The 13,690-nt window shown below is 47.2% G+C and overlaps 1 protein-coding gene across 1 annotated transcript in view; it reads right to left on the reverse strand.

Moving 5' to 3' along the window:
• Window positions 1–13,690, reverse strand: part of LOC106646732 (uncharacterized) — a 170,882-nt gene that overhangs the window by 91,777 nt on the left and 65,415 nt on the right. Inside the window, exon 4 of the mRNA XM_089590839.1 lies at window positions 7,157–7,294. Coding sequence (XP_089446965.1) covers window positions 7,157–7,294 — 138 coding nt within the window. The remainder of the gene's footprint in view (window positions 1–7,156; window positions 7,295–13,690) is intronic.

The following is a 13,690-nucleotide window of genomic DNA, read 5'->3' on the forward strand; positions in this document are numbered from 1 at the left end:
TAAACACCGGCTCTCGGTGGGTGCAAAAAAAAATTTCTAATGAGGAGCTGGTCTCCGGTGATGCCCTCCGGAGTACATTTTTGTAAGAAATCAATCCATGCACGTAACAGTATCTCACCCGAATATAATCCGACGCTAAGCTTCTTTGCGTTTACGATACTGTCTCGCAGGACTGAAAAATCCTGCATTTTATCATGAAAATCCTTGACCGAGAAACTTCCTCACGCAAGCGCGGGAGAAAAGACGGGAGGGACGAGGGAATTATACATTTTCCCTGCGAGCTACGACGAGCTGGAGCTTACCACCAAATGGATGCAAAACCGAGGGATCATGGGTTTTTTTTACGGGCACACGTAAAGGAATGACGGGAAAATTGAAAACTTGCATTTCACTGTACATGTATTGCACGTTTTTTACGATCCGGAGAAAAAAAAATATCTTTTGCTTTTTCGAGTGTTGAATATAGAATGAAAAAAAAAAATTTATTCACGTGACGGAAAACGGCAGTGCTATACAATTCACAAAATTCAAGGAGAACTCGGGATCGATTTGCCATCAATGTCACATTGTTTCCCCCGTGGAAAATCCATCAAAGAACGCCCCCTCTCGATCCGCTTCGCGCGTTTATCTTCAATCCATTTCGCAAATGACACGTTCCAAAGCACCACGCGTAGCGAGACAAAAAAAAAAAAAAAAGAAAAAGAAAGAGAGAGAAGAAGAAAAAAAAACCAATTTCTCCCCTCGACGTTTTTTCTTAAAAAAGCACACGCGCGCGCAAACACTCGCACCTCCGATGTATTATGTATATAGGCGCTTAGCACCACCTTTCAACTCATACAAAGGGTGTAACGCGCGCACACACCCACGAGGCTGCACTGGTTATCGCTCGCGATCTGTCAAACGCAGCGAGCGCACACAATGGCCGAGCGAAAAGTTAGCGCAGCAGCGACGGAAAGAGATAGGGAAACAAAACGATGCACCGAGTCCGTACATGTACAGCTGAGGGGTGGGGGGGGGGGGGGGTAGAGACGGAAGGACAAAATCGCATTACCAGTAGTGCGCATTGTGCAGTGTATATAGCTGGTGAACCTCTGCTGGCTTCCTTCCTCCCCATATAATACCAACTGCGATGCTACTTCGCCGGTCCCTCCTCTCTTTTACCTCTGCTTCCGTGCACCGCGTATAGCCGCTACAGCTTCCGTCGACCCGTTCGTCCTTTGTTTCTCCCCCCCATGCCCTCTTTTTCCAATAGTTGACCCGTACCTCCTCTGTTTCCGTCCTTGCATTACCCCACTTGATTCCCTGGCACAGGTAGGTACACGTACATCTTCCTTCGGACCCTTTGCCGATCTCTCGCTCACTCGGTCGCTGTACTATACATGGCACCGTTGTTTATGCCAGCTCGCCGTGTAGACTCGCTTTCCCTCCCCACGGCTACGTATACGGCTTTCGCTGTAAATTGGAGCGGACGGCAATCAGCGCGTCAAAGGTGGATGCAGCCGGCGGATCGATCTCAATCTTCATCCCCGCACTGGATGTATAGTGTAGTTCCCCTTGTATAGGTAATACCCAGAATAGTCTTGTCGCAACCGGTAATAAGCTCTCGCTCTCCCTGCCAAGGTATATAACATCCAGCCGGTGGAGAGCTTTGCGTACACATATCTCCCTATTGTTCTCAACTTAATTATCTTAATGCACGGGACTGGACTCCGGATTAGTTGCTCCCGCAACACACACGCACTTCGATCCGCGACGAGCCCGTGGGTACGGGGAAAATAATTTCCGGTCTATACCTTTGAGCGCGTGTGTCATATATACATACCCATACACGGCGACTGATTGAATATACGCGCGGAGCATAGCAATTTTCAGCGGAAAGCTCGTGCGGGCCTACGGGGGCTTTTATTATTTTCATACTCCCCGTGTTGAACACCCATCATACATCTAATACACGTTTGACGCTGTTTCTTTTACTTTGTTCAATAGGCAGCTTTTGCTAATAACCTATACTGATTGCGAGAGCAGTTAGCGCAACGTATACATGTCTACCGTGGGCGGGAATTTGCAATTTTAAAGTGATGGTTTTTAACGACGTACGCGTTATCCCGTCGTTGTTGTTTGCGCGGAGGGGGAGCTTTTCAATTTCCGCGATGGGCACACGGAGGCTCAAACGGATGATTTTTATTTTTTCCCTGGCGTTTTTTGTTTCATTTGGGAAAAGATAAGCGGCTCTTTTGGAACCACCACGAGGAAAGCATTTGTTCCAACACACGGCATGGATATGGATGCTTTCGGTGTGTATATATGTAATGCATCCGCGTGTACTGGCGGCAAATGAAATAGCAGGACGTGGTTCGGTAGCGATTCCACTCCATGAGCATTAATATCCACAGTTGGAGCAAAAGAGAGAGGGAAAGGGCTGCAATTTGCCCATCGCGCAAGAAACCTCGAGCTTATCGGACGAAGCGCGTCAGAGACGCGCCGAGAGCGAGTTGCCATTCAACTGCCGCGCGTTAGTAATTAGCTCGAGGGCATGCACACACACACACACACAAACTGCGTGGTTTAAGCAGCTACTACAACTGCTGCTCCTGCAGTGTTGGGTTTAATCACTTTGACGTGTGTGTTCTATACACAACCGCACTTTGCGTCGACGATGTTAATTATCCTTTCGTACTCTCTCTCTCTCTCTCGTGCGTTGGTACAACGGATGCCAAACGCTTTCGAGTAACCGAGCTTACTTTGTTGTTTTTGGCGATTCGCACGAGGTGCAACTTTTGATTGATCGTTCGAGTTCATATATAGGGCCTCGTACAGCGCAAGTATATATTTCACTTTGAAGAAATTCTAATGGACTCTTGTGTAGTACAGTCGTGCCTAAAAATCGGGATTGTACTAGTAGTTGGTCTCGTCACTCCAGAGTAGAGAGACGGAGAGGAGCAAAACGCACGAAATATTCGAAGAGCCAAGAAAACGAGGGACTTGCGCGGTTGCTGTCTTTTTTTCGCGCATCTCATGTATGTATATACGATTCGAGAGGCAAAAGCTACAAAAGGGAGTCACAGGGGCGCGTTGTTGCACACACACGTTATACGTATATATACGTACAGTTATACGTATGCGCGTCGCGGTAACGATCGTAAGAGTACTTTCTACGACTCTGCGGCACAGAGGTGGCGAGGGGCGGGGGGGTTTTGCCGAGGATAGGTGTCTGCCGTTGACTCGCGCTAGTGTATAGTGCTCGAGACGAGATTGGGACTCGCGGCTCTGCCTATATACGCACTCCGCCGAGATTGGATAAGAAATCCATAAGCTTCGACGTAATTCTCGCGCTCCTGGCGTTTGAAAGCTTCCCCCATCCCTCCCCCTATCCTATACATCTCACTTGCAAGCTCTCTCTGCACCGCAGACGCGCCAGTGCATATAACTCCCCATCCTCCCCATTCTTATCTCTCCTCTCCCCCCCCCTTCTTCTACACACCGCGGGAACATGTCACTGCAGTCGGCTCGGAAGCGAGTGTAGTACGGTATAACCCACCGCAAGTCGTGAATATGACGGGAGAAACTCGCGACGACGCTCCGGCTTTTTGGGGGGGGGGGAGGAAAAAACAGCTCTCGAGTATTTCTTTCTTTTTGTGTATACGTATGTATGTGTACATGTATTTATATGTGTACGAGTTGATTTTTTGCCACTTGGTTGTTACGCTGCTTCGAGGCGCCGTTGCAATTTGTGCGATGGCCTCGCGACAACTCCAAGTGCGCAACGCCAGCCAAACACGGGGGGTGGGTTGGGGGCACTGCTGCTGTCGTATCGTGACTTGGCACGTCGTTCGGAGTAAACACGGGGGCACTCGTTTTTTTCTTTTTTTCTTACTTTCCGCTTTCGGAAAGCAGTCTCGGCGCTGTTTTCGTAAATAAAAAGTTGGAGTCGCGCGAACGACAGCCGTCGGACGTGGATTTTTATCTACAACCGTGGATATATATATATATATATATATATACGTTTATCGCGCGTCGTCCTGCCCAAAGTACGAAATTCGAAAAAAAAAAAAAAAAAAAGTAAAAAAAAGTAATAAACATCCGCTTGGCCTTTATTTCCTGTACGCTGAGTCGAGTTAGCGGGTGAATGGAATAGCAACAATCTGATCTCGCGCTGCAGCTTTGGATAACGAATGTGTATTACAAACGTGAGGAGCAAAAAAAGGGGGGGGGGAGGGTAACACGACAAGCCTACGTGGGAGGAAAAAAAAAAGAAACGACGCGGGAGTTTGTTTGTACGACGGTACAGTTCGCAATCATCGTAATTCACCGGGCGATTTTATCGCGACGCGCTGCCTTGACATGATTGATATTACAGCTACGTGTAGTTGTAGTAAACCGGTAAACGAGCGCGAGGAAATTATTGGTTCGGTATCGAGCGCACGGGGGAAGGCCGGCGATCGGGTCGCGTGTATTTTCCTTTTTTCCTCTTTCTGCGACGAGAATGTGGGTGGAGGAGGGAAAAAAATTGGGGAAAAGGTGCGATTCGGCACTATTTTAGAAACGGGTGTCCACCAGCTGAGCAATTCATCAGGTCTTGATTATCTCGCTGCGTCGAGGTGGGGACGCTCGGGTGTTTTTGCATGAAGAAATAAGCAATTTCCTTCGCCACGTGACGTTTGGTACATATATTTTCTTTCATTTCCCCAAAAGAGTGATATTTTAAACGTCACGGTTATGAAAGCCGCGGGGGTAGAAAAATTCACGGGAAAGATAGAAGTGTCCTGCCTGAGAAGGATTTCTCGGGGCGGAGGACGTTTATCATCCCCTTTTATTCCGCACGTGAGACCCTTGGCTCGTAAAGATGAGCGGCGAGACAGTGACCACCGGAGCTCGAGAGTGTCTCGTTTTAAGACCGATGATTTTTCTTCGCTGGCTGGATTCGCGCGACGAGTCGAGACTTTAAGAAGTTGATTCGCCGAGAATTGCCACTTTGTCCCCACCCCTTGGATTGAAGCATCACCTTTTTTCACCACCTCTGCGATTCCGGACAGAGCGATTCTTTGATTTGACGGACGATGGATCAGGCGCGGCGCGCCATTTCATCCATATACGAGCGATCGAGGGACTTCTTCATTCCTCTTGCGAAAACAAGTAGTAGAGCGCGATATTGGTCAGACGCGGCAGACAAAAGCGTGAATTTTATGTTTCGCACATCGGGGGCGTTTTGTGCTAAAAAATCACGGCATCGGAACAGCTGCGCCGACGAACAATGGATACGTCTCTCCCGAGACGTGCCTCGGATTGATATTTCAACGGGGCATGCTAAGCAGGGCGGAAAAAGCGAAAGAGCCCCGCTACCCTCCTCCCGTCCCGTCGAGTGTAAATCCATTCTTGCAGCGCCGGGATGGAAAAAGGTCGCTCCCCCTCGTCGTCTTGGGAGCTTCCGCGTTTCTCCTTTGTTCTGCTTTTCGCTGATAATGGCAATATAGCTCGGGCGCACTCGAAGAATCGCAATCGCGACTCGCAGCGGGAAAAGAGGTCTCGAGCAGAGGGGAAAGGAAAACAAATGGGCTATCTGCTCTGCCGCTCATTTACTCTCTGGGCCCCGGCACGGATTGATTGAAAAAACACCGAAAGTTACGTTCAAGCTCTTTTTTTTTTTTTCTTTTTTTTTTTTTTTTTTTTTTTTTCGCCACGACACATTTACATACACCCTCGCCGAGCGCTAAAGTTCAAACAAAAACAAAGCCCATGTACATCGAAGCGAGGCCTGAAATAAGCCAGCGGCGCTGTATGTGCTCGCGTAGGCACCCCCCGCTCCCTTTCAATATACATACACACCGGCGTGCAAATGACACGTCGAGCCTCGCTGCGAGATTAAGGTGGCAAATGGCGCTCCCTCTCTCTCTCATCCCCCTTTTCGTTGTTCCACACACCAGCGGGGAGAGCGCAACGTGACGATATGCAAATCGCCGGCCGAAATTTATTCATAGCCGTACAGCCTCTCCTCCCCCACATGAGCTGAGCGCCTCGGGCCAAAGTCGTTTCGAGGCTGCCGCAGAGAGAAATTCTATAACAGAGTAACTTTAAGTTGGCCTCTCGGCGTTCCGATTGTCTGCTCCTCTCTTTCCCTCGTCGCCTGCTCCTTCCTGCCCCGAGGAGCCGAGGCTGCCACAAAGAACCACAGCTCCGTTCCGCCGGGCAATTTCACAGCACGTACGCCCCCTCTTCCTTGTCGCGTAAAAAGCGAGAATGCACTCGTGGAAGGCTACAATTGGTCTGTGCGCGTTTGTGTGTGTTTACTGCAAGACGAAATTTACACTGGAGCTTGCAGGTATGGGGGGGTCGTTTGTCATCGCGCTGGCGTGAAATTTGCCGGCCACTCGCGATTATCTACGAGTGCACCCCGTGATTTACGCGAGTCTGTGAACCTAACGGCGGTTACACGCTCCTCTCTCTCTCTTTTTTTTTTTTTTTTTACTTAACCGTGTAGTTGCACTGGCTCCGGATGAGGCCCGTGAAGCGAGAGTTTAAAGGCGAGATCGATAGGAGAGGGGGTGGTATAAGTAGGCCAGAGGTACTTGCGGTCTAATCTCGTTATGCCGTTGAGACAAGTTTAACGAAATTACAGTCGGGCTCATCCACTGGTTAAATTAGCGAGTAATTTACTTTGAAGTGTAACCTTCCCTACCCCCGTCATCTCCCCCTGCTAATGGAATAATTAGACCCTGCTGTGCGGTGCCTGGTGTTTTTCTTTTTTTTTTTTTTTTTTTTCTCCTCCCTTTCTCTCTCGGGCTTTCATCGAACTTGGGGCTATTCATTACGTCTTGTTTATTCTGCTTCACTTTTTTTTGCCCTCCCTCGCCCCCTGCCGGCCTTTTTTCCCCATGAATATTAAAAAAGCAATATTGATGAAAATTACTTTTCGGAAGAACAGCCGGGTATACACGTATACATCGGGATTAATAAACGAGGGATTGTTATTTTTTCCTCGAAAACGAGCTTTCGCGTTAATTTAGAGTTTGATGGAAAAAAACAACAACAAAAAAAGTACACCTGCACTGCGCATCGTCCGAGTAATAAAATTATGGCGCAACAAGTATCAATAAAAAAGAGAGAAAAACAATGACGCAAGATAAATATGGATGTACATGTGTGCGATAGGTGGACTCACCCGTGTCGTTGTCACCCGGAACACCGAGACTGTCGCTATTGTCGTTTATGAAGGCCTCCGCCGTGGATGTGAACGTCTGGGGCGACAGCGTGAGATCGGGCCCGCTCTCGCTGTCAAACAGCTCCAAACTTCCGTTTCCTGCAACAAAAAAAAAAAAAAAAAAAGAAAATGTAACTTTGGTAAATCTGTTTAATCACACTTGCTCTTCTGTTTTAACCTAAAGTAGAAAGTGAGTAACATATAATTGCGTTCAAGTGAGACAAAAGATCAAAGTAGCCACAGACTTGTTGTAAAGTCGTTGCCCGCGATCGAAATGTCCTTTTGTGGGTGTGCACGAACACACGAAATATTTTCAAGTTGTAAACAGACAGTGAGAAAAAGGTTTTTGGCAAATCGTAGCTTTTGTTCAAACATTGGGGTATTTCAAATTCAGGAGCAGAAATCGAAGGATACACGAGTCAAGCTTGACCTCGTTGCCTATAGCAGCTGTACTTTCTTCAATCACCTTCTATACGGTTTACCTCACGCCCAAAATCGTGCACCTTCGAGTGTAAGAGCTACTGTGCAAAATAAAGACGAAGCGCTTGACATCTAATATGCAAGGCACAGGGGGTGTGCATTTATGGGGCGTATGGAGTGCACTAGCGCCCGATGCCAAAAGTTCGATTTGAATCTCAAAGAAGGACAAGCCTTTTATATATATACACTCCCACGCGCGGCCCCTCGTTTGTTTGTCTCCGCGAGATTTTGGCAAACTGTTCGAGCGAAGGAACACAACTGCAGACCTCCCCCTTAACCGACAGATGGGGGCGCTTATTTTTCACGCACGAGTTTTACAGCCAAAGGCGAATCGACGATTTCCCTCGTCCCCGTTGACGTTACGCAAGTACGAAGCGGAGGGGGAGTCTTTTTTTCTCTGGAAAGGGCCGAATATTGGTGTGTGTGTGGGGGGGGGGCGCGAGCGTTGGAAGGGTGTGCATCGACTTCAACATGAATGTTGTAACATTTCAATTACGTGCAATGCTCGGGGCTTGATCTTTAGTCGTGTTTAATCGAAGGACAAACTATCCGTGGACGGCGTCCAGGAGCGAGAGCAGAGAAAAATAGGAAAAAAAAAAAAAAAGGATTGACGGGATTTTTTTTTCCTCCCCCAAGCACTATGTTGCAGAGGAGGATGGGAGAGGGGAAGCCGTGTCATCGACATCTTCGTTTCCGGTGACAGAATATCGCTTATTCGGAGGGAGCGGAGTTTGGCCCGACGCGCGGGTGAGGGGCGAGTGGACGCTGTCTTGCCGGACGACGGTACGGACCCTCGTTAGGACGTTTCAATGGTCTTTTGTGCCGCGTCGGAGAAATCAGAGCGTTTCCACCCCATCCCCCCCAACCTCTTTCCAATTTAAACAGCAAACCGCGCAAATGTCGAACGTGTGTGTGTGACTCTTTGTCGCGCGCGAGGGGACTCCGGAAAGGCGTCGACTTTGCTCTCGGCTCTGCTTTTCTTTCGGGTATACCTGCTCGTCTATTCGCGTCTCTCTAGCTAAAGCTTGCAAAAGGATCACGTACTTGCGGCTACGGCAGCACCACAAGAGCTCCAAAGGATTTTTTTTTTTTTTTTTTTTTTTCTTACCTTCGAGCGATTGCTCGACAAATTGTTATTATTTTCACGAAAATCTAGAGCGATACCATTTTTCCGCTCATCCGAGATTGTACACACGATGAGTAGGTACAGACATGTATGCTCACAATTTGTAAATAGTGCGCATAGCTCGAGAGAAGTGCATACGAGTATCGGAAACATCCGTATCCGTACAGCTGACTACGAGTACTCGCGCTTCGATAAAATCCTTCCCTGAAACCACCACACGTGTGTGTATCTGTTATCGATAGTCCTGTGTTGCGAGCTGTATGTTATACAGGCGATCATGTCGTGTCAATATCTTTTTTTTTTTTTTTTTTTTTTTTTTTTTATCGCTACACAGCTACATACACAGTGAAAGAACAACACTAAAGCATCCATAATATTATTGTTGTTTTATCAGCAAAGTATATATATATATAGATCAACAGACAAAACACTCTTTGTCACGTCCAACGTATGTGTAGGGTACAAAGTAAACATGTAATTTCAAAACACCTATACGAAACGGCCCTTGAGCGAATTCGCTTCTTCGTCCCGGCAAATGCAACGAAAACACGTGCGCAAAAGAGCTATTCCATCCACCTCCGAGCGGGTGAAAAAAAAAAAAATAAAAAAACACGCGATCCCCTCGGTGGTCATCTCTACCTGCACCGGCTCAGTTTTCATACTCGAATTTCTAGTGCTCTTTTGTAAACATATACACACGCACGCACACACATGGGTACGTAAAAACCCGGTGTCCGTTCATGTTCGGGGAGGGTCAAAGATCAGTCAACTCGACAGCTACGAGCGCGTATGTGTACGTTCCAGACGCGTCGGCTTTCAAAGCTACATCGCTCTTTGTCTCCCTTAAAAAAAACCGTAAGAAATACCAAAATATCGACAAAAAAAAAAAAAAAAAAAAAAAAAAAAAAAGAAGCCCCAAGGGGTGGGTAAAACGTGATATACACTTTGGGCGAAACATCGTTTGGACGGTCAATTTTAATAGGAAAATAATAATCATCCCGAAACATAATATGAACATCCGCAAAAGAGAAAGAGCTATGCAATACACATATACGCTCCGAATCATCAGGAGGACGTAAATAGAGAAGACAGCAGGAGGAGGAGAGGGTATATATCGTGTCTATCGTTGTCGCGCTCCCGACTCGGGGGTTAGTTAAATATGCAAATGCGGGCGGTGCTGCTGTGTGCAAGTATATACAGCCGCACGCTCCAATTGTTCCACGACGAAAATTCCGATGCAAATAAGCTGCTGCTGCTGCTACTGTTGTTTCCTTTTTTTTCCTCCTTCGCGCTCTCTTCATTACAGTTATATACATACATGTGTATATCCAGGGGCTCGTTCTCCGCTCGTTTTCAATTTCTTTTTCACCCCCTTCCCCCTTTTTTTTTTTTTCCTCATTCTTCCATTGCTGTACGGTTTGCTTTGGGTATCGCTTGTAATCAGCGTTCATACCATCGAGGCTCTTTCGACTCTTGTACAGCAGGAAGAAAGAGACCGGAGGGGTGGAAGAGCTTTTCTATTTTTTTTTTTTTCCGCGCGGACTCCTTTCGCCCAGAGAAGCTAATTCTTGTCCTCGTCGATATTCGGCTGACGAGCGCGTTCAGTCGAGCATCGGGGGCTGGTTAATTAAAACTTTCTTCAATTACGCTAGTCTCGAGTTTCTTTTAATCACCCCCTGCACAGGTTATATATTATACACGCACAAGGGAATTTATATACATGTATGCAGTTTGGTATCGGGGAAAGTTTGATTATCGACGTCTAGAGTCGTTATTTCACTGTATCGGAGACAATCGAGCCCCTTCCCCCAACATATTGCACGAGGTACCACGAGAAGAAATTTTAATACGATTTCCTCCGAGTCGGAGGCCGTACACGCGAGAGCTTCCCTTTTGTCGACCCTTTGAAAACACTTGTAATACTCGAGCAAAGAAACGAGAAAACTTCCGTCGAAAAAGAAAAAAGAAAAAATCAATAAAAGATACACACACCAGAGGAGGGTAAAAAAAAAAAAAAAACGCCGATACATTAATTTTCAGGGGGGAGTTGTTCGATGAAAAACGTTTCGACGGGCTGCGGCAATAATTTTCAGTTTGCATAATTCCCCGATCGGCCATTCGCGTACATAACTCGGCTCGAAAGTTCAAAAAGTCACCGGCGACGCTAACCAGAGCCCCTTTCCCGCAGCCGTGGTACAATATCAGCTCTCGGCTTGATTACGGGGACGAAGACGACGGAGGGTAATGGTATTATCGCCGCCCGACTTCTGGAACTTGTATTTTCCGGCGAACCGAGGGGACTGGCGAGTCCAGAGATATACTACTCGGGGGGTAAGAAAGGTATACCTACCGGGTGGGTTTGTCCAACGCAGGAGAGCAGCAGGGAAGCTCGGAGATATTAATTTTCCCGATGTATATGGATGAGCTCTGGCTATACGTCGTCACGGCGAAGCCACGCGTACATGTATATATTTTTTACCTGTATAGGTGTTTGGGTATATATATGCATCTATAGGTACTAGCGCAGCTATGTGGCGTTGTAGACGATACGCGAAATCACGTCGGACGGCTAAATCACTGTGTCGACTGTGTACTGTATACTATACGCTATTCGTGATTCGCGATGCAGCTCAGGAGAGTCAAGCTTGTTTGACGTCGTCGTGCTACCCAGCGAGAAGGAGAAGCGCTTCGACATGGAGATTCACAACGGTACAGAGACGAGGAACAAAGTTACAAAATATACATGTATAAATATATATGTAGAACATAACGAATAGAGCACGGGAAACAAGGGAACTCGAAGCTGAGTCTTTGAAATGTTACCCCAGATCAGGTATCGAGAGATGTACGTGCAATTAACGTGCTCTTATGGAACAGGAGGGTGCGGCAAGAGATAAAAGGACGGACGGGGAAAAGGAAGATTGGAGCACGAGACCAAATAGGAGTGGAACATAATATGGATTAGATGGAGCCACACATAGGGTGGCTTCGACTCGGGGGGGCTGATTGTTGGCGATTTTAAACTACAATACGAGGGTACGGTTCGTCTATACCTGTACGTTCCGAAATGTAATATGTGCGAGCGTCTTGTGTGTATCATATATTTATACGTTGGGACGCAGGGGGTGCGTGTATACCTACGTCGAGAAACAAGTATACCGTGTGGATAGTTTTAATTAGAGCGCGGTGGGTCACGCTGTAACGAATATTTGCATGCGTTTGGGTGTACATGGCCACATGGTCGGATATCGCGGGGTTGTCGAGAATCAACGCGCGCCGAATTTGAAATTCGAATGCCTCGTGTATACACGGGATGCGTGTTTGAATTTCCCGCGCATATATTTAATGCTCAAGAGCACGATCATCCGGCACGAGGTGTACACTTGTGCAGTGCGTGGAATAATAATTTTCAATGACGATTCATGGATTTTCCGCAAGTCCGCGCGTGGTTACGTTTTCTGGTGTGTATACGTACGCGAATTTCAATATCTCTCCCCCCCCCCCATTGAAGCGATACGGAGCTTTATAAATGCGGCGGATCGCATTATTTGGCCAAACGCCCACCTGTGCCATCGTAATTAAATTTATTGAGATTAAAAAGTAAATTTTTTTTTTTTTTTTTTTTCCTTACAAAGGGTATTAAAATCCATCCATCCCCCAAAGAGGTCAAAGGGACAAAAACGTACCCACTTGAGTAATCCACCTCACCCCCTGTCTCGTTCATCATTCCTACACCAGCCAAAAAAAAAAAAATTAAAAAAAAAAGTTGCAGTGGAGGGTAACACACCGAGGAGCGTAAAAAAAAGTGCCAGACTTCTCCGCCAAAATATAAACCGGCAAAGTATATACAGCGATGAAAAAACAAGGGACGTCCTTCGGTGTACACCGCGTGTTCACTATGAAGCTGACAAAAGGAGACAAACCTACACCACCGCGCACCACATACACGTGCAAGGAGCAATCCAAAAAAAGAAAAGAGATACGAGGGGAGGTTTATGCAAATTATTGTATTAAGTCGTTCGTATCTGCGACGCGGCTGCCGGCATTACGAAAGTTGAGCCATAGAGCACAAGTGTCGCGTTACGGCGAGCGACGCGTTCCTCTCTGCACCTCCACCGAACGTTCCCTAGCGACACAAGCTCGGGCCCGATATCTCCGCTCTACTCCTACTATATACTATCAATCCCCTCCTTGCACATTAAGGGTATACTCGACTAGATGAAGCCACGTGGTTATTAATTATTTTGGTTCACGAGCGTGTAGTTGCGTTGATTCACGTTGCATGACCCAACGCGGAGGATTTGTCGCGCCTCCGAGTGACCCGGCGCTCCGTCAATCTTGCTCCCAGTCCTCGAATCCGTTCGATCATCCCTTCTCGGACGCCGTGAGTATACCTCCTTCCCACGGGAGTAAAAGAACTGCCGACACTTGGAGGAGGGGAGGGGGGGGAGAGAAACTTTCGGGCAGGGCGGCTTAATCGCGGAAATCGAAACGGGACGGGCAATTTATCAACGTCGGCCACACACACCCCCTCGCAGGGGTATAATTTTCCAAAGAGTTCATTTTTCCTCTGTGCTACTACTGGCCGATGTATATATACGTACGTACGTACACCATCGACTGGATTCGCGTTGACAGATGTATGGATGGAGTCGGAAAACACTTCTGACGGCTCCTATACTGCCTTACGGAGGCGAGCGCGTTGAATGTGTTATGAATCAGCTCTGTTGTCGGCCTCGTGTTTAAAAAAAAAAAGAAAGGTCTTGAAGCCATCTTTGTTTCTCTTTGGTTACGTATAAAGTGTACCAAAGTACTGCAGTACAAAGCATCTTTGCGTTATTTGCAGCTACCATATGATAATTTCTTGTAAATCTTTTTTTTTTTCCACG

Source organism: Copidosoma floridanum, unplaced genomic scaffold (genome assembly GCF_036245765.1).
Source record: "Copidosoma floridanum isolate Cflo_tuat_1 unplaced genomic scaffold, Cflo_Japanese_pri ptg000013l, whole genome shotgun sequence".
NCBI lineage: Eukaryota > Metazoa > Arthropoda > Insecta > Hymenoptera > Encyrtidae > Copidosoma > Copidosoma floridanum.